This window comes from Gadus macrocephalus, chromosome 7 (genome assembly GCF_031168955.1).
Source record: "Gadus macrocephalus chromosome 7, ASM3116895v1".
In the NCBI taxonomy this organism is placed as follows: Eukaryota; Metazoa; Chordata; class Actinopteri; order Gadiformes; family Gadidae; genus Gadus; species Gadus macrocephalus.
This window is the reverse complement of record NC_082388.1, coordinates 7,259,269-7,280,321: the sequence shown is the minus strand read 5'-3', so window position 1 is coordinate 7,280,321 and position 21,053 is coordinate 7,259,269. Positions and strand designations below refer to the sequence as shown.

At 48.0% G+C, this 21,053-nt stretch overlaps 2 protein-coding genes and 1 long non-coding RNA gene across 3 annotated transcripts; all 3 read left to right on the top strand.

The window, feature by feature from the left end:
* The first annotated feature begins 386 nt into the window (after positions 1 to 386).
* Positions 387 to 2,592, top strand: LOC132460673 (zinc finger protein RFP-like). Its single transcript, XM_060055503.1, has 2 exons — positions 387 to 537; positions 644 to 2,592. The coding sequence occupies exon 2, from the start codon at positions 646 to 648 to the stop codon at positions 2,248 to 2,250; it is 1,605 nt and encodes a 534-aa protein (XP_059911486.1). The 5' UTR covers positions 387 to 537; positions 644 to 645; the 3' UTR covers positions 2,251 to 2,592.
* A 536-nt stretch (positions 2,593 to 3,128) lies between these two features.
* LOC132460672 (zinc finger protein RFP-like) lies at positions 3,129 to 5,327 on the top strand. The gene is made up of 2 exons (XM_060055501.1): positions 3,129 to 3,264; positions 3,371 to 5,327. Exon 2 carries the CDS (start codon positions 3,373 to 3,375, stop codon positions 4,975 to 4,977), a length of 1,605 nt encoding a protein of 534 aa, XP_059911484.1. The 5' UTR covers positions 3,129 to 3,264; positions 3,371 to 3,372; the 3' UTR covers positions 4,978 to 5,327.
* Positions 5,328 to 18,414: 13,087 nt separating this feature from the next.
* On the top strand, positions 18,415 to 20,313 carry LOC132460761 (uncharacterized). The gene is made up of 3 exons (XR_009526414.1): positions 18,415 to 18,590; positions 19,001 to 19,094; positions 19,542 to 20,313. It is a non-coding gene; the product is annotated as an uncharacterized LOC132460761 (long non-coding RNA).
* Positions 20,314 to 21,053: the final 740 nt, after the last annotated feature.

The window sequence follows — 21,053 nt, the reverse complement described above, 5'->3', positions numbered from 1 at the left end:
ACACACACACACACACACAGATTTATTCTGTCAACCTTTATACATTACACATAATAAATAAAATAACCTTTCCCGGCAGGCAGGCCCGTCGCGAGAAGGCAAGCAAACCAAGCAATTGCTGATAATTAAAATATATGTAATCATAACATTTGATCAGAGTTTGGGCGGAGACATGGGTCATGATCTCGGCCGGGCTCAAACCGGGTACCAGTGGATCTCTCTCCAGAGAATCGCTCCCAGTCCCATACAAGTCGCCTATTAGACCTAACGTTCATGGAAGAAGAGGAGATCACATATTAAGGCATTTGAAGTAGCCTACACAGAATGTGCCTAAAGTCGTGTGAAACTGGGACGTCAGGGAAATGCATAGTCAATGGGGGCGGGGCCAGGAGTTAGGGGAGGAGCCAGGGGTAAGAGTAGGAGAGGGAGGACGTCATGTTGAGGAAAATGAAACCTAAGGTTCAGAAAAACCATAGTCACTCGACGTGCAAGCAGTTCTCTCTTTCAGGAGTAAAATCAAACAATAACTCCAACAAGGTGAGTAAAATAGCACAACTTTGATAGAAGTTAAAACCTATCTTCCCCTTACGTAATAAGACCAATAATGGAAATGCTCAATACATAAACCTTGTTGTCTGTCTAGGAATGGCCTCTCCTACTTCCTGGTCTGAAGAGAACTTTTCATGTCCCATCTGTCTGGATGTGTTCAGCAGCCCAGTTTTTACACCATGTGGACACAACTTCTGCAGAGCCTGTATCACAAAGTTCTGGGATGATCAAGCCCAGTACAAATGTCCAGTTTGCAACGAGGTCTTCCACACTAGACCTGATTTGAGGGCCAATATCCTCGTATCAGAGCTGGCTGCTCAGTTCAAAACGTCTGTACGAGTGAAAGAGCAGCCTTGTGTTGAACCAGGAGAAGTTCCCTGTGACGTCTGCACTGGGACCCAGCTGAAGGCCGTGAAGTCCTGCCTAGTGTGTTTTACCTCTTACTGCCAAACCCACCTGGAGCCACATCAGAGAGTCGCTCGCCTGCAGAAACATCGGCTGGTCGAGCCTATGGACCATCTGGAAGAAAGGATGTGTAAGGAACATGACCGACTTCTGGAGCTCTTCTGCCAGACTGAACAGGTATGTGTGTGTCTGTTGTGCACAGTGACAGACCACAAGTCCCATCCTGTTATACCTCTGAAGAAGGAATATGAAGTGAAGACGGCCCAGCTGGGGAAGATAGAGGCTGAAGTTCCGCAGATGATCCAGGAGAGAAAACAAAAGATTAAGGAGATCAAAGACACAGTAAAATTGAGCAAGAAAGACGCAGACACAGAGATGGCCGATGGTGTGCAGGCCCTCACCGCTCTGATGCGCTGCATCGAAAAGTGGCAGGAAGATTTCAACCAAACGGTTAAAGAGAAACTGAAATCCACAGAGAAACAAGCTGAAGACCTCATCAAAGGGCTGGAGCAGGAAATAGAAGATCTGACCAATAGAAGCGCAGAGGTGAAGCTGCTCTCACACACTGAAGACCACCTCCACTTCCTCCAGGCCTTCAGAGCCCTGAAGGATCCTCCACCCACCAGGGACTGGACGACGGTGGAGGTCCGTCCTCCGTCATACGTAGGGACCTTGAGGAGATCCCTGGATCAGCTGGAGGAGACGCTGAACATGGGGATGAAGAAGCTGTGTGATGCTGAACTGAAGAGGGTCCAGCAGTATGAAGTAGATGTGACTCTTGATCCTGATACAGCTTATCCCTGGCTCATCCTGTCTGAGGATGGGAAACAAGTTCATTATGGAGGTCTAGTGAACGGACTCCCAGACAACCCTAAGAGATTTCATCAAATTGCATGTGTTCTCTCGAGGCAGAGCTTCTCCTCAGGGCGATTTTACTTTGAGGTCCAGGTTAAAGATAAGTCTGTACAGTGTTTAGGAGTGGCCAGAGAGTCCATCAACAGAAAAAGCAACATTGCATTGACCCCTAAAAATGGCTGCTGGGGGATATCAATCAAGAAGGATGTGTTTAAATTTAGAGATGACCCTGTTGTCTGTCTCCCTCTGAGAGCTGAGCTCCAGAAGGTGGGGGTGTATGTTGATTATGATGAGGGTCTGGTTTCCTTCTATGATGTGGAAGCCAGGGTTCATATCTACTCTGCTACTGGCTGCAGCTTCAGTGAGCCTCTCTATCCAATCCTCAGGCACAATTGCAGTGGTCTCCCCCTGATCATCTCACCTGTCAATCAAACAGACTAAGACACTGTTAGATATTAAAATAAACAAACAAGAACTTATATTTCCTAAATAATCTGCTATTTTAGATCTGAGAGAACTGCATTAATGTTGTACTGTTGTCAGTTACCAAGTATGAAAATAACCCTGACTATTTTAAATATAGCCCATTGTAAATTATTATATTCCACTATATTCTTTAATGTGGGTCTCAGTATATATATATTTTTATATATTATTGTAAATTGTTTCAGTTATGTAGAACAATTTTGGAGGATACGGATTTTAACATAATAATATTTACATTACTATAAGTTGTATAGTTGGTATATTTCTGAATCATGAATAAATACCCAATTCAATCTATTTTATGATGATTTAATTTAGGTAGCCCAGATTGTACAAGTGTGTAAGAACACACACACACACACACACACACACACACACACACACACACACACACACACACACACACACACACACACACACACACACACACACACACACACACACACACAGAGATTTATTCTGTCAACCTTTATACATTACACATAATAAATAAAATAACCTTTCCCGGCAGGCAGGCCCGTTGCGAGAAGGCAAGCAAACCAAGCAATTGCTGATATTTAAAATATATGTAATCATAACATTTGATCAGAGTTTGGGCGGAGACATGGGTCATGATCTCGGCCGGGCTCAAACCGGGTACCTGTGGATCTCTCTCCAGAGAATCGCTCCCAGTCCCATACAAGTCGCCTATTAGACCTAACATTCATGAAAGAAGAGGAGATCACATATTAAGGCATTTGAAGTAGCCTACACAGAATGTGCCTAAAGTCGTGTGAAACTGGGACGTCAGGGCAATGCATAGTCAATGGGGGCGGGGCCAGGAGTTAGGGGAGGAGCCAGGGGTAAGAGTAGGAGAGGGAGGACGTCATGTTGAGGAAAATGAAACCTAAGGTTCAGAAAAACCATAGTCACTCGACGTGCAAGCAGTTCTCTCTTTCAGGCGTAAAATCAAACAATAACTCCAACAAGGTGAGTAAAATAGCACAACTTTGATAGAAGTTAAAACCTATCTTCCCCTTACGTAATAAGACCAATAATGGAAATGCTCAATACATAAACCTTGTTGTCTGTCTAGGAATGGCCTCTCCTACTTCCTGGTCTGAAGAGAACTTTTCATGTCCCATCTGTCTGGATGTGTTCAGCAGCCCAGTTTTTACACCATGTGGACACAACTTCTGCAGAGCCTGTATCACAAAGTTCTGGGATGATCAAGCCCAGTACAAATGTCCAGTTTGCAACGAGCTCTTCCACACTAGACCTGATTTGAGGGCCAATATCCTCGTATCAGAGTTGGCTGCTCAGTTCAAAACGTCTGTACGAGTGAAAGAGCAGCCTTGTGTTGAACCAGGAGAAGTTCCCTGTGACTTCTGTACTGGGACCCAGCTGAAGGCCGTGAAGTCCTGCCTAGTGTGTTTTACCTCTTACTGCCAAACCCACCTGGAGCCACATCAGAGAGTCGCTCGCCTGCAGAAACATCGGCTGGTCGAGCCTATGGACCATCTGGAAGAAAGGATGTGTAAGGAACATGACCGACTTCTGGAGCTCTTCTGCCAGACTGAACAGGTGTGTGTGTGTCTGTTGTGCACAGTGACGGACCACAAGTCCCATCCTGTTATACCTCTGAAGAAGGAATATGAAGTGAAGACGGCCCAGCTGGGGAAGATAGAGGCTGAAGTTCCGCAGATGATCCAGGAGAGAAAACAAAAGATTAAGGAGATCAAAGACAAAGTAAAATTGAGCAAGAAAGACGCAGACACAGAGATGGCCGATGGTTTGCAGGCCCTCACCGCTCTGATGCGCTGCATTGAAAAGTGGCGGAAGGATTTCAACCAAACGGTTAAAGAGAAACTGAAATCCACAGAGAAACAAGCTGAAGACCTCATCAAAGGGCTGGAGCAGGAAATAGAAGATCTGACCAATAGAAGCGCAGAGGTGAAGCTGCTCTCACACACTGAAGACCACCTCCACTTCCTCCAGGCCTTCAGAGCCCTGAAGGATCCTCCACCCACCAGGGACTGGACGACGGTGGAGGTCCGTCCTCCGTCATACGTAGGGACCTTGAGGAGATCCCTGGATCAGCTGGAGGAGACGCTGAACATGGGGATGAAGAAGCTGTGTGATGCTGAACTGAAGAGGGTCCAGCAGTATGAAGTAGATGTGACTCTGGATCCTGATACAGCTCATCCCTGTCTCATCCTGTCTGAGGATGGGAAACAAGTACATTTTGGACGTACAGTGAAGGCACTCCCAGACAACCCTAAGAGATTTAAAAATTCTGCATGTGTTCTCTCGAGGCAGAGCTTCTCCTCAGGGCGATTTTACTTTGAGGTCCAGGTTAAAGATAAGTCTGTACAGTGTTTAGGAGTGGCCAGAGAGTCCATCAACAGAAAAAACAACATTGCATTGATCCCTAAAAATGGCTGCTGGGGGATATCAATCCAAAAGCATGTGTTTGAATTAAAAGATGACCCTGTTGTCTGTCTCCCTCTGAGAGCTGAGCTCCAGAAGGTGGGGGTGTTTGTTGATTATGATGAGGGTCTGGTTTCCTTCTATGATGTGGAAGCCAGGGTTCATATCTACTCTGCTACTGGCTGCAGCTTCAGTGAGCCTCTCTATCCAATCCTCAGGTACAATTGCAGTGGTCTCCCCCTGATCATCTCACCTGTCAATCAAACAGACTAAGACACTGTTTGATATTAAAATAAACAAACATGAACTTATATTTCCTAAATAATCTGCTATTTTAGATCTGAGAGAACTGCATTAATGTTGTACTGTTGTCAGTTACCAAGTATGAAAATAACCCTTACTATTTTAAATATAGCCCATCGTAAATTATTATATTCCACTATATTCTTTAATGTGGGTTTTCTCAGTATATATATAAATATATTTTATATATTATTGTAAATTGTTTCAGTTATGTAGAACAATTTTGGAGGATACAGATTTTAACATAATAATATTTACATTACTATAAGTTGTATAGTTGGTATATTTCTGAATCATGAATAAATACCCAATTCAATCTATTTTATGATGATTTAATTTAGGTAGCCCAGATTATACAAGTGTGTAAGAACACACACACACACACACACACACACACACACACACACACACACACACACACACACACACACACACAGACACAAAGATTTATTCCGTCAACCTTTATACATTACACATAATAAATAAAATAACCTTTCCCGGCAGGCAGGCCCGTTGCGAGAAGGCAAGCAAATATCAGCAATTGCTGATATTTAAAATATATGTAATCATAACATTTGGTCAGAGTTTGGGCGGAGACATGGGTCATGATCTCGGCCGGGCTCGAACCGGGTACCTGTGGATCCACAGCGCCCCATACCATACTTAAATGAAACGTCATGTTAATGTAAGAAACATTATCCCACAGGATCAAAAATGTGTCCTATAACTTCTGATTGGGCAGCAGAGCCAAGGTCATGATGGGATGCGATAATGACACTCGGCAATCCACACACGGCCTATTTAAAGGGGACTTATTATACCACCAGGTGTGTGATTAGCCTTACAAGCCGTTTCGAAAATCGGCCTAATATGACATCACTAGTGGGTGTGTCCACCTAGATCTGTGCAGGGCCCCGTTTCCCGATAACGATGGATCCACGCTCGTACGATCATTCTCACGATGGATCTTGCGCAGGGGCGGATCTAGAAAAATATTCATGGGGTGGCAAGAGGGGGACAGAAGATTTTGAGGGGTGGCACCCTCTGGCAGAAGTATATACAGTATGCCGATTTAGTTAAAGCCATACTAATCAATATTTACTTGGAAAGCCCCCACATTTAGATATTTTGACTCAATAACATTATATTTAATTTATTGTGGGATGAGTAAAGCCTTACATTTAAACATAAAAGGTTTCAGACAAAATGTAATAAATTATTACTGAATAATTACAAAATCCACCTGCCTTACAACAAACACCTGCACTATTACACCAGCAGGGGTATGGGGCTAAAAATATATGCAAAGAGAGCTGCAATATGTACTTTAGCTAACAATAAGTTGGCATTGGTCCATGAGATATTCCTATCAGATGTCAATCATCAGTCCAACTTGAGTGCAAATATCACTTTATTCACCGATTCCAATAATTTACATACAATGCCACCCTAAAAGTGCGGTGACATAGAATAACTCCAAAAGTAGAGTGTATTACCTGCATGCTTGGAAGAGCCAAATGGGGATTCAGGGGAAGTGCTATCAAAGATTTCCCTCTCTTTCTTTTTTTATATCTTTAATTTCTAAATATTTAAGACCTTTTGGGTTTACCTTATTATTTTTTTTGCTCTTGATGTGAAGCTTGTTTTATTATTAATTATTGATGACTTATATTGGTTTATAAAAGTTCAGACAGGTGTGCAACCAAGTAGATTAGAGATGGCCATTTGTAAATAATTTACAGAAGATGACTTGCATTTTGTTGTCCAAGTACCTGTTACTTGGTTCAATGCAGGGACGTGCACAGGAATTTTGAGGGGCAGTTGCTCTGACCTGAAAAAAGGGCACCCCCCCCCCCCCAAAAAAACAACAACTCACAGGCTATCTGAAGGACTGAGAATAACAGGGTCTTTATTAATATATTAATACAAATAAGTAAAACACTGAAATAACTACTACTAACGATAATGCAGAAAAACATGACTTGAAGAAGAAGAACATAACATGAACACAAACATAATTAAACAACATCCTATGAAGTCAAATTGACATTTTAAATGTCACACACTTGACCACACTGATTTCGGATTTCGGAGCACATCACTACAGGGTAGAGATGTGCTCCTCTTTGCTGCCTCCTTTAGTTGTCTCTCTCTCTCCTGAATCCTCCTCTTTTCACTGGGCATTTCGGCTTCACTTAAAAATAACAAACAATACCCAAAATAGTGATTTAGGCATGAACCATTTTGAATGAAAGAATTCATGTGATGCATTACTTCCATCATTTATTCTTCTTGTTAAAACGAAATGTTAGAAACTAACTATCAGCAGACATGTAACTTAGTTTGCCTACCAAAAAATGTGTAGACTATATGATAACGGGCTGCTTGTCTGCAAGCTAGCGAGCTGTCTGATTATTTAGGCTAAACGTTACGTGGCAAACTGAGCCTGGATTTATGAAGATTGTAATTAATTTCATAAAACGTGATGATGATTGTTTGTTTGTTATACATCTCAAATTCACCTTTTCCGAGAACATCAAGGCAGTCGTCTCACAAGTGCCGGTGTTCCGGTCGTGTGCAGCGCTGCAGCTACGTAAAGCAGCTTTCACACGCTGCGCGGCAACTCGCCCCCTCCATTCATTTCAACGGGGGAAGGGCGGCAGAGGGGAGGCGGCAAAAGCGGCTGTTGCCGCGTGGCAGAGTTTGCCCTCCCCCTACTGACTTTCACTCTCAGTGCCCGAACGGAATTGAATGAGGCTACGCTTACTTTATGAAATGTTTCGAGTGGCGATTTTTATTATCTAGGCCTACATGAAATTCTGCATCCATTAAATGATTAAAAAAAAATATATATATTTTTTTTTTTTCGTCGGAAGGGCAACCTGAGTCGAGGAGGGCATATAGGCAGTTGCCCAAGCAACCTGAGCAACCCCCCTGTGCACGTCCCTGGTTCAATGACAATAAAGTTTAATATAATCAAATCGAATGACTGTTGATACAAAAGGAGGCACATGAAGTTAACGGTCAGGAAAACGATAGTTATGTTATTATAACTCTAGTTCTATGATTGTAGGCGTAGCCGTCTAGGCTTCGCCTTATGGGCTTGTCCCGTGCGCGCGCTGCGCGCGCTGAAAATTCAAACTATGCACCTATCAGCGTGGGCACCGCCCACATTTCCCACGGTATCGTGTCTATATAACGCGGTGTATACCGTCGCTCATCCTCCAAGCTTTTCTTTCAGCAATTGGAGGGTACAGCAGGTGGGAAACTAGACGGCTACGCCTACAATCATAGAACTAGAGTTATAATAACATAACTATCGTTCTATTTCATGTAGGCTACGCCGTCTAGGCTTCGCCTTATGGGCTAAGGTGAAGCTGCGAGCGGAGCCCGATCAATGTACTCCTGCTGGACCCCAGTCAAAAAGACCTAAGTCACCAGAACACATTAAGACTCAAAAAGCCAAGGAAGTGTAAAAACACAACAGCTTTATAAAAAACGAATTCCTCCTAGATCAAGCAAGGCAATGATCAAGGGAGAAAAAAGTGAGTCTGTAAAGACTCCGGCTCTATTCCGTGCTTCATGGAACCCATGAAAGGAAAAGAAAAACCAGAGCAACTAGGTTTCCATTAGGTCCGCTACCACCGGGGCAGAGCTACGGAATTCGGCTCTCCAATAATGGGACTCTCTCGGCCGTTTCTTATTTGAAGAAAAACGGCGGGAGTGCCACACTGGTAAACAAAACCACCAGACAATTGGCGAGCCAATAGAAAAACCCCCTAGCCTGTTTTTCATTTGAAAAAAGGTGGGGGAGTAAGACTGGTAATCAAGTCCAACTCGCTAGCCGGCGAGAGGAAATCCAACCACGACGCTTTAAAGAACATGTCTATATTCTTAAGCCGTAAAAGGGGTCCCGGACTCTAGCACAGAGTTGCCGAGTGAGCCCCTGGACATGTCTAACATGTAAAAATGGACAAAGGGGCCGGGGGAAGACCAAGACGCAGCCGCGCAGATGTCTTCCACCGAAACGCCCTTGAGTAGAGCCGTTGAAGCGGCCACGCTCCGTGTGGAGTGAGCTTTAACGCCCAACGGTGGCGCCAAGCCCTGCCGAGAGTAGGCTAGGCAAACACCCTCACATACCCAGCGAGAAAACCGCTGCTTAGAGAGAGCGCGGCCCCTGCTAGCGTCGCTATAACACACAAACAACTGTTGTGTGGAGCGGAACGCTGCCGAGCGATTCACATGCATAGCCAACGCCCGAACCGGGCACAGGAGATGCAACTCCGCCTCCGCCTCACTAGAATGAGGCGGGGGGTGAAAAGCCTTAAGCACAATATCCCTCGACCGAAAAGAACTATTAATGTTCTTCGGGAGGAACGCAGGATTAGGTCTGAGCAACGCGAAGGAGCTGTCCTCATTTAGCAACAAGCAACTCGGGCTGACAGACAGAGCGGTTAGCTCACCGGCCCGCTTGGCAGAAACCAAGGCCAACAAGAGCACCGTCTTAAATGACAGGGCATCCAAAGGGGCCTGAGAGAGAGGCTCGAAAGGATCCCTGGACAATCCGCGCAACACGGTGGGGAGATCCCAGCGTGGTGTAAGCACGCGTGAAACAGGCCTAACCCGTCTAGCCCCACGCAAGAATCTCTTGACCAGTGGATGGCTGAAGATCGGTCCACCATCACAGCCTGCATGGCCAGCCGAAACGGCTGCCGCATAGACCTTGATAGTGGAGAAGGCCAAACCTTTTTCCAATAAGTTTTGCAGAAACGAAAGCACGCTTCCCACCTCGCATTGAGATGGGACAGCGTGGTTCGTCTCACACCAATTAGAGAAGGCGCACCACTTCGCCGCATAGAGGGAAGAAGTAGAAGGCGCACGAGCACTCTGAATAGTGTTGATAACCGTCTCAGGCAAACCTTTGCCCTGCAGGATCAACCTCTCAGGAGCCAAACCAACAGCCGTCCCGAGACATCGGGCGGGTGGTGCACCGTCCCGTGGGCCTGTGAAAGCGCATCCGGCCTGAATGGTACTGGCCAAGGCGCCGACCGCGAGAGAGCGGCCAGCTCTGGAAACCACAGAGCTGAACGGTTCTCCGGGGCCACTAATATCAGGGACAGTCTCTCCTGTCTGACCCGTTCCAGAAGAGGAAGGATCAGCTGGAGCGGGGGAAACGCATACAAGAGAGCCCGCGGCCAAGGTGTGTGTGCCAACGCATCTACCCCCAACGGGGGAAGATCCCGAGGGCTGAGGGAGAACCACCACCTGCAGTGCGTGTTCTCCCGGGACGCGAAGAGGTCCACCTGCGCTGTCCCGAACCTCTGCCAGATCAGTCTGACAATGTCGGGATGTAACCGCCACTCGTCTCGGCGGGGACCGCCTCGAGACATGAGGTCCGCCCCAAAGTTCTGGGCGCCCGCGATATGCAGGGCTCTCAGACTGCGGAGATACTGATGAGCCCAAAGCCAGAGCTCGACCGCCTTTCGGTGGAGAGCAGGGGAGCGGACTCCCCCCTGTCTGTTGATGTACGCCGCCGCCGACACGCTGTCTGTCCTGATCAGAACGTGGCGGCCGCGCACCAGGTGAAAGAAATGCAACAGCACTTTCCTCACAGCGTCGAGCTCCAACACATTTATGTGTGCTGTAGGGGGCGTGCGCCACTCGTCTCCGACCGAGTGAGAGAGGCACGTTCCTCCCCAACCCATCAACGAGGCGTCCGTGAAGACCACTACGTAGGACGCCACCCTGCCCAGGGGAACACCCTTGAGAAGGGCGGAGGGTCCTTTCCAATATTCCAGGTCTGGCGACACCGAACGGGGGACGAGGAGCACCCTGAGCTTGTGTCGCCTGGGGTCCAACCGTTGGCGAGCAAACCACCGCTGGAGTCTGCGCATAAAAAGCAGACCCAGGGGGACCACGGGGTGGGCAGCTGCCATCAGCCCCAACAGGCGCATGGTGGACAGTGCGGTCACGTTTCTGCGAACGTGAAAACGGGAGAGCGCCGACAGGATGGCGTCTCGCCGAGGAGGCGAAAGCATCGCAGTCATGGTGGCTGAGTCTAGGCAAAGCCCCAAGTAGACTGTCTGCCGGCTGGGGAGCGGGGAGCTCTTCTCCCAGTTGATGGCAAAACCCAGGAAGGAGAGATGGTTTATCACCAACATGGTGTCCCCTCTCGCGGTCTCTTCTGAGTTGCTCAGAATAAGCAGATCGTCTAGGTAGAAGAGAATCCTCTTTCCCTGACGTCTGAGCGGTTCCAACGCCGTCTCCACACACTTCGAGAAGGTGCGCGGAGCCAGGGAATAGCCGAACGGCAGACACTGGTACTCGTACGCCATCTCCATAAAGGCAAAGCGGAGAAACTTCCTGTGCGCCTGCCGAACAGGGACGTGGAAGTAAGCATCCTTGAGATCCAGGGATGTGAACCAATCGCCCTCTCTCACACACCGGAACAATGCTCCGACCGTGAGCATTCTGAACTTCCTCATGGCAACGAATCTGTTGAACACGCGAAAATCCAGAATAGGTCTCATTTCCCCTGACTTCTTGGAAACCAGGAAGTAGCGGGAATAAAAACCTAGGTGAGACTCGTGGGGGGGGAACGACAGTGATGGCCCCCTTTACCAAGAGACGTGCCACCTCTGCTGCCAGAGCCGTGCTCGCAGCCGGGTCCCGTAGCGTGGTCTCCACCAACCCCATAAAGGGTGGGGGACGACGGTTGAACTGTATGGGATGGCCCCATCTCAACGTGGTGTCCAACCACGATGGCAGAACGCACCGCTCTTGCCAACACGCATAGCGGTTGGAGAGAGGGCGAGCCGACAGCTGAGGAAGACCGTCCAGGAATAACCCGTATTCCTCTGCCCCTACCGCCTCCACACTGCGTGTGAACCAAGGGGGGCTTGGTTCACCGCCTCCACACTGCGTGTGAACCAAGGGGGGCTTCCCACGAAAGGGAGGAGGCTCAGCGAGCGTAGGAGACGTACCAGAACTAGCAGCTGTAAAAACAACGAGCTGTCTAGACGTCGCGCTCGTGCCCGCTGAACAGGGAGCGAGCCGTCCGGCCGCAGCACCTGTGCGCATGCGCTGTCCGCAGGCTGTAGCCACAGCGCGCGGACCCATCTCCTCACCTATAATGTGGGGAACCAGGAGACCGGTACAAGCGGCCGTATCCACGGGCTCGTGCAACGAGTCTCTGATCCGTCCATGAGGCTCCAAGGGACGCCGCTTCTTAGAAGCAGGTGAACCAGAGGCCATGTGAACACGCCGTCCGACCGTCACCCTACAGCCACCGGGCTGTGAGGGGGAAATAGGCAACATGGAGGAGCGCACCACAAGCGTAGGACGCAGGTGGCCTGGGGAATATCGTTCTTTAGGTACCATGTACTGCCGTTCGGCCGAACGGTCTTTACTCTTTTCTTTAATAGGGAAAGAAAAAGTAGGAGCAAGCGTACGGAACTTCCCGGTCCGTGGCGCTGCTGCTCTCCCCGTGCGCGGCGGCTGCGGCTGCTGCACCGGGGCTGGAGTCGGAGGCGGTCCCATGGAACGCTGGGACCGGCCTAGACCGCGCTTCCTCTCAGCCTGCTGGCGGGAGGAGCCCGTGAGAATCGTCCCGAACCGGGAACGATTCTCACGGACTGACTGCTGGTGCGCGAGCACCTCGGAGAACCTGGGACCAAATAGGCCAACCGGCGCTAGTGGACCCTGGACGAGGCTGGCCCGCTCTCGTTCCGGCACCGCAGTGTGGGAGAGCCATATGACCCTTTGAATCATGGTAGCCCACGCCATATGCTGGCCGGCCGAAACGGCTATCGGCTGGCATAGCTGGAGGATGGCGCTGGAAAAGCGGGAAACCGCCAGCCATCTCGCGGCTTCCTCCGGGCCGTAGGCCTCCCTGTCAGCCGACAAGGAGACCATGGCAGAGGAGAGCAGGGCGATGTTGTTGACCGCCGCCGCGGATTGAGAGGCACAAACGAACACCCTGTCCGTTAGGCCGACAATCTGCTTCTGGAGGCGGTCGGGGGGCAGCGGCTTTTCGTTAAGGAGCCCGGCGCCCGGACAGAGAAGCGCTGCCAGGGGAGGCTCCAGGCGAGGGATCCCCCTCGCCTGAGTATCGGCCCACCCCTCCACATTGGTGAAAACCGTGTAGGATCTTACCGGAGCCTTCAGGGTCGAAGGGTCCTCACCGGCAGCAATAAACAAGTGCTGCAAAGGCGGGAACAAGGGGCACTGGGTAACCCGCCGGGAAAAAGATGGGGTGCGAAAGCACTCGCCCTGCATATCGTCAGATACGGGGGCGAGAGGCGGGACCGGCATGGGAATCCCTTTGATGGCCGCCGCCTCACCCATGATCTGTCATCCGGCGCGGACCCTCGTGTTGTATGACGGTGGCGGTTGTAACCCGAGAGCGGGAAAAACCGGACGCCGAGTCGCCGAAGACGTCGTCCAGGGAGGCGTCGATGATGCCATCGTCAACGTCAGGTCCGAACAGGTCGATGGCGTCAGCCATTTCCACCGCAGGGGAAAAGAAGAGATGCCTGGAGAGGATCCCCTCTTCAGGCAGCTCCCGGCAGGTGACACAGGAGACGGGGGCCGCCATAGCAGCCGCGGCGTGGTCGGCGCCGAGGCACCAAAAGCACGCCAAGTGCCCGTCACCCGGTGCCAGGGAGGCGGGACAGGAGGCGCATAGGAGTCCTGAAAAGGACCTAGCTCTAGGAGCGCTCTCAGGTGGCCCTGAAAAGGGCCGTTTGTCCGCGGCCTCGCCCGAGCCGCTGCCACCGGCTTGGGAGATCCGTGTTGAAGTTCTCATCTTCTTAATTGTAGTTCTCAATTTCTCGCTGATAAGCACAAGTGCTGAAAGAAAAGGGAGGATGAGCGACGGTATACACCGCGTTATATAGACACGATACCGTGGGAAATGTGGGCGGTGCCCACGCTGATAGGTGCATAGTTTGAATTTTCAGCGCGCGCACGGGACAAGCCCATAAGGCGAAGCCTAGACGGCGTAGCCTACATGAAATAGAACCAGCTGAGTGTAGAAGGGTTTGTGTTTGTTAGCGCGTCTTTAGCGCGGATTGCAATTCTTATTGCAGCCTGCAGGGTTATGCGAGAAACATACGGAGGGACGCGGTTGTTGAGCTCCGCCGCCCCACATTGCATGACACGTTAAACTCAACTAGAATCGCCACCATCAATTTGATATCAACAGAACAAAAATAGTCGGAAAGCCTACAGAAACTATAGATAGTTAATGTGAATAATCACATCATTAAAAATAAACTTGGAGCAATGATTTACTGGGGAACAATTTTTTTGGGAGAATGCTTTTGCAGGGAGTTCGCCGCCCCACCTGCCCATACGGCACGCGCCTGCTATGCAGCTATAAGGCATTCCAATCTTAACTTAAGTCTTAAACTATGATGTTTCTGTAATACACAGCCCTGCTCTTTTCTAATTATTATAATTTCTTTATAGATAGACGGTTGATCAGTATTACCTCAAGAATGTAGTCTCTCTGCCGCGCCGCTTGCTTCGTTCGTTTGGAGGACTCTCGCGCCTTCCTTGTATTCAAAATCAGTGCCGGCGGGAGTCTCGGGGAGGGGGGGGGGGGGGGGGGGGGGCAGGCGGGATGGGGCAATATTTCCTGGTTGCATTCACTTGCAGTCAGACTTTTAAAACTCGCTTTTGTAAATGTCTTGTAAAAGCAAAAAAAAAACATATATATGAATTTTGCGCTGCCAACTGGGGTGGCAACTGGGGTGGCAGCTGGGGTGGCAAGGCTTTTTTTAGGGTGGCAGTTGCCACCCCATGCCCCAGTAGATCCGCCCCTGATCTTGCGATCCATCGTCAATTTCTTTGGAGCGTTTCCCGAAACTCCTCTTTACGTGAACGCGCATTCGCTGCACTCACGACGTCGTAGGATTGTAACTGTCTACTGACACGGTGCTGAAATGGGCTCCGTAGGAGGGGGAGACGCAGGAATGTCGCAGGAAAATTGTGTTAAAAAGGGTTAAAATATATCCCCATCAAGGACAACAGCAGAGTAGCCTACAAAAAAAATAGACTGCAATTATATGAATGCTAAAGACATTAAAACACAATTGATTAGGCTTAAACCGACATATATCAGTCCTAATCCTGAATGCACTGTGCGTTTCACGGCATTTTCCCCCCTGAAATAATCCTCTTCACACCTGTGAATAACCCGGGAGACGTCCATGATGAGGAATACAACGAAGCCCACCGTCTGGCCCGGTGCATCGTTGAGCGCACGATCGGGAGGTGGAAGTTGCGCTTTAGATGCCTTCACAAGTCAGGCGGAGGGCTCCAGTTTTCGCCGGCCAAGTCATGCGCCGTGATATGTGTGACGGCTATGTTGCACAACATTGCAGCTAAGGCTGGGATGGCATTGCTTGAACCGGAGGACGTTGACGATGAGGAAGATCGGTGTGAGGACGGCCTCCCTCATAACTACGCGGCTGGTTTTCATGCGCGTCGAATAGTGATTGAGACTTTTTTTTAACCCCCTCCACCCTCCCTCATGTCACTAAACATTCCCGTCAACGTGACCAATCCCCACCATATCCCAGCCTTTTGCCTGCTCCTTTGCTTGTTTTTTATAATTTTTTTATTTCTTTATGTTTTATTTTTTTTAATTTCTTTAATTTCGTTATTTTTTATTTTTTTTAATTTGTTTAATTTAATTTTTATTTTTACATTATTTTATGCTACGTTTTATGAGTAGCCTATGTCAGTCTGCACAAATCCCCCCACTTTCTCTCACACATTTTGAGTGCCCTGCCTGCGCAAACATTTTCTGGACTGTCCCGTTTTATTTTGGCCATTTTAACATCTTTATTAATAAATTAATTAATAATCTTTATTAATTACCAAACTAAGAACATAAAGGCGCAATGCGTTTTAATAAAACGCATCCAATAGACGGAATGTCCAATGGTGTCGCCACTGAGGCTATAGCTGACGATGCTCTTAGCGTCCTACGAGTACCTACGAGCACCCCTGGAGTACTCGTTAGCTACGAGCGTTTTCAAGACGTTCGTTCCCCACGATGCTTTCGGGAAACGCGGTGAAAACTCTACGATGCCCTTTCGACGCACTTCACGATCCACTAATGCCGCTTTTCCACTGCATGGTACCAGCTCGACACGACTCGACACGACTCGACTCAGCTCGCATTTTTTGCGTTTCCACCGCGGTACCATGGTATCTGGTACCTGAAGTGGCTGCTTTTTCTAGTACCTACTCGCTCTAGGTTCCAAGCGAGCTGAGCCGATGCTAAAAGGTGACGTCGGCAGACGGCCGGCGACTGATTGGCCAGAGAGTGTGACGAAGTCACGAGAGCGACATGGCAACCATGCTGGTAACATCCATAGCAGCGCCGCAGCCAACATGTTCCACTTCTCCAACTTCTTCAACATGCCAGCTAATGCCGCTTTTCCACCGCACATGTAGCTCGACTCGACACGACTCGACACGACTCGACACGACACGACTCGACACGGTAGCAGCACGGGTGCTTTTCCACCGCAAATAGTACCTCCTGGACGTGGGCGGGGTCGGCTGCGCGAAAGGGCCGTGACGTATTTGTGTACGCGACGCAAACAACACATACGCAACCCACACATGGACAGAACCCACATAACAACAATGGAGGACATCGATCACATTACTATTATTAGCTGGCATGTTGAAGAAGTTGGAGAAGTGGAACATGTTGGCTGCGGCGCTGCTATGGATGTTACCAGCATGGTTGCCATGTCGCTCTCGTGACTTCGTCACACTCTCTGGCCAATCAGTCGCCGGCCGTCTGCAGACGTCACCTTTTAGCATCGGCTCAGCTCGCTTGGAACCTAGAGCGAGTAGGTACTAGAAAAAGCAGCCACTTCAGGTACCAGATACCATGGTACCGCGGTGGAAACGCAAAAAATGCGAGCTGAGTCGAGTCGTGTCGAGTCGTGTCGAGCTGGTACCATGCAGTGGAAAAGCGGCATAATAATAGTAATGTGATCGATGTCCTCCATTGTTGTTATGTGGGTTCTGTCCATGTGTGGGTTGCGTATGTGTTGTTTGCGTCGCGTACACAAATACGTCACGGCCCTTTCGCGCAGCCGACCCCGCCCACGTCCAGGAGGTACTTTTTGCGGTGGAAAAGCACCCGTGCTGCTACCGTGTCGAGTCGTGTCGTGTCGAGTCGTGTCGAGTCGAGCTACATGTGCGGTGGAAAAGCGGCATAATGCCGCTTTTCCACTGCATGGTACCAGCTCGACACGACTCGACACGACTCGACTCAGCTCGCATTTTTTGCGTTTCCACCGCGGTACCATGGTATCTGGTACCTGAAGTGGCTGCTTTTTCTAGTACCTACTCGCTCTAGGTTCCAAGCGAGCTGAGCCGATGCTAAAAGGTGACGTCGGCAGACGGCCGGCGACTGATTGGCCAGAGAGTGTGACGAAGTCACGAGAGCGACATGGCAACCATGCTGGTAACATCCATAGCAGCGCCGCAGCCAACATGTTCCACTTCTCCAACTTCTTCAACATGCCAGCTAATAATAGTAATGCGATCGATGTCCTCCATTGTTGTTATGTGGGTTCTGTCCATGGCTGTGTCCCAATTCCTAGGACGCATCCTTCGAAGGCTGCATTCGAAGGATGCGTCGACGCCGATTGCGTCACAGCGTCGCGCCAAGTGCTGTCCCAATTCCAAGGGTCCTTCAAATCATGGACATAATAAAGGATGGACCACGGACTGGAAAATGGCCGCCCATTCATTCCTATACAAACTGCTCAGTGGCGCGGGGTAACATACAGGAGCGATTGGCTTCCGCGTTATGCGGCCAAGACACGTGGGCTAGTCCGTGACGTACCGGATGCAGAAATATAGAACTGATACCGTAATGCACCGCTTCTTGGTCTTTGGATCTTTTGAATAAATGGATCAATACATGATGAATCACAATGATCGCAAGCAGAGGACCGTGAGAGTTATTGAGCAGCAGATGAACCGGTCCAAAAATCGGACACGTTAACGGAGCACTGAACTAGGCCCTCTCGGATGCCATTTGTTTCACTAGGACTCCTTTCAGCAGCACACCAGCGAGATAACGGCTAATAAAACGCTTGAGGTGGCGTTTTGAAATGAAAAAAATTACATTTTTTTAGGACATGGTATGAAGGTAATTATGAGCCTTTGGTTGATATCCAGACATTTTTTGCGGAGACACAATCCTCTTCCCCACTTGTATTGGAGTGGACGGCGATATCTACTTCTGGGCCGCATGAAATGACGGACCCCCGTCCACAGCCAGCTTAAACAGCTGCAATACCAGGCTTGGCCTCTGAGCACGGGTGGATTGCGGAAGTATATGCCTATCCTGGGGGCCTGCTTCAAATGCGGCCTACGAATGCAGCCTTCTTTTCCCGGATTTGAAGGATGCATCGGCTGTATCCTTCACGGCCCAACGTATCCCAAGATCCTTCACGGCCCAACGTATCCCTCCCAAGATTCATTGCGCATTCAATCAATGGAGATGGCGGAGAATGGCGATTTAAGTTCTGCATTTAAATGTAAGTATTTGGTTTCTAGTCACTCGAGTATTTAACGATACAAATGTTAAAAATACAAGGGCCCTTAAAACTTTTTTCATTAAAGTAATAGGCAATATAAGTAAGGTAACGTTACAGTTAGTGACGCTGTAACGTTAACTAAGAACACCCGTTAAGCCCTATAGTTTCAAATTTAAGAGGTTAAAATGGTTATATTTACCGAAATTGTGGCGATTATATAGATAATTTGCTATTCTGTAAGGTTAGATAAATGGACCAACGCGAACACAGGTTGTGGACCCTGGTTTTCAGACCGTAACGTTACAGACGTTAGGATTGATTACACAGTTAACTTGGTTATTTTGCTATTTAAGCTGCTTTGGTTTGGTAGTGTAAAGCAAAACTAATTCTAACATTTTGTTTTGGTTTAGGGGGCCAGCAGCATACGGCTCGATTTATTCTATTGAGGGGGGAGAATGATGAGCTGTTCACCGGGGTGAAATACTCAGCAAGTGTGGCTTGGGGGTAAAGAAACATTCGTTTATTTATATCGTAAGTTAGTTTATAAAAAATATTATAGGCCATTTATATATCTTCATTTGACCATCTTGTAAAGGTTAGTTAAATTAGCCCTCATTAAACAGCAGGACCGATACAACATCCCCAGAAATCGTTTACTACGATGTCCTATTTTGGGTTATTAAAGAAAGAAAGACAAAAAAAAGTCACAGCTCGCATCAGTACTAGACAGCACTAGAAAAACACACAAAGAAAAAGGGTGTTTTGACTTCTACTGGTTGTCTTATTATTATGGGCTTCATATAGGATGAGGGCTAATTTAAATGTAACCTTTACAAGATGGTCAAATATATATATTATAAATGGCCTATTGTTAACATGGGCTATTAACATGATTGATAAATGTGTCTCTTGTTTTCTCTGATTAATAATGTCTATGTGTTTACTGTTTAGGACAATTCTGGAGAAAATAGGCCTGCAGGGGAAGGTGTCTCCCCCGCAGGCAAAGAAAAACTTTTGCTGAAATTTGTTTTGATACTGCTCTTGTTGTTAACTGCCATGATTGATTTCCTCTGCCTTAGGATTGCAAGTATCCAGGGTCAGGAGAGGGGGTAGGTGGGAAACCCACTGCTGCCACTTGGCCCTGGTTTGTCCCCTTTGATAAGGTATTGTGACATATGCATTCCACCAACCCCCCTGTCCTAATTGCCTCCATCCCTGAGAACACACCAGGGCCAAGTACAGCAAGTACAGCAGTGGTGGATCAGGAGGTTGAGGACAAGATCAGGAGGAGGAAAGACAGCGAGGGCCAAGGTCCAGAAAGAGGGACAGAGAGGAAGACATGTTCCAGAGTCGCTCACTATCTTCCGAAAAGGACTCAAGATTCACCTGTTCAGAGTCCACCTCGACTGCATAGCCACCCTCCCCCTTCTGGCAACCATTGTACACTGTGTTGTATTGTATTATAGTACTTAACTATGTAGCAACTGCAGTAGCTGCTATCATGGCTGTAACACGGGGAATGGGTTAGCCTAGCGATTGTGGTACTTGCACTTGGTTCTATGAACATCCTTTCTGTACCGACAGCGATATATTGATGCACTTCTTATGACAAATGTACTTATTGTAAGTCGCTTTGGATAAAAGCGTCTGCTAAATGCCCTAAATGTAAATGTAAAATGTCAATGTTCCAGTTAATAAAAGAGGACATGAGGCTACAAAGGGAGGCAGAGGAGAGAAGAGCCCAGGAAAGCAGGGAAAGAATGGATAGGTTTTTCTAAATTTTGGAGCGTTTGGTGGACAAATAACTTATGTTCTGTTATATTTAACACATTGTTTATTATTATTTACATATTTATTGAAACGTACTTATTTAACTAACTATTTAACTAACTTTTTTGATTAACTATTTATTAAAACCCTTACTAACTTTTTTGTATTGACTAATGTATTCGTATATAACTTATAAAACATATACAACGATACAACTATTTACAACAAACATTCATGTGACTTTACAACAATTATTATAAAACTACTATATACAAAAACATAATGATCAATAATAATTTTTGTTGGTTTCTTTTTTTCGCGCTGTCCGGTTTAACTTCTGTTTACTAACAGGTCAGTTCAGCTGTCAGGGTTGCTAGGTGACAGGAGCAGCGCGTGGTCACGCAAGTGAAAGGGCGGTAACGGTTTGTTACGTAAACCAGAAATGCTCCGTAGGCTAGACCGTCCCATTTCTTCGGCCTTCGGAGTGTCCTTCGCGGTCTACGAAGGCCGCATCCTTCGAAGGACGCGGTCTACGAAGGATGCGTCCTATGAATTGGGACACAGCCCATGTGTCCCAGTCTATGGAAGCATATATGTAGCAAAATTCAAATGGCAATGCAATTTGGAATTACATTATGCATTTGACAATTCATTATGCAATTTTATAATGTAATTTGTAAATACGTTATTCAA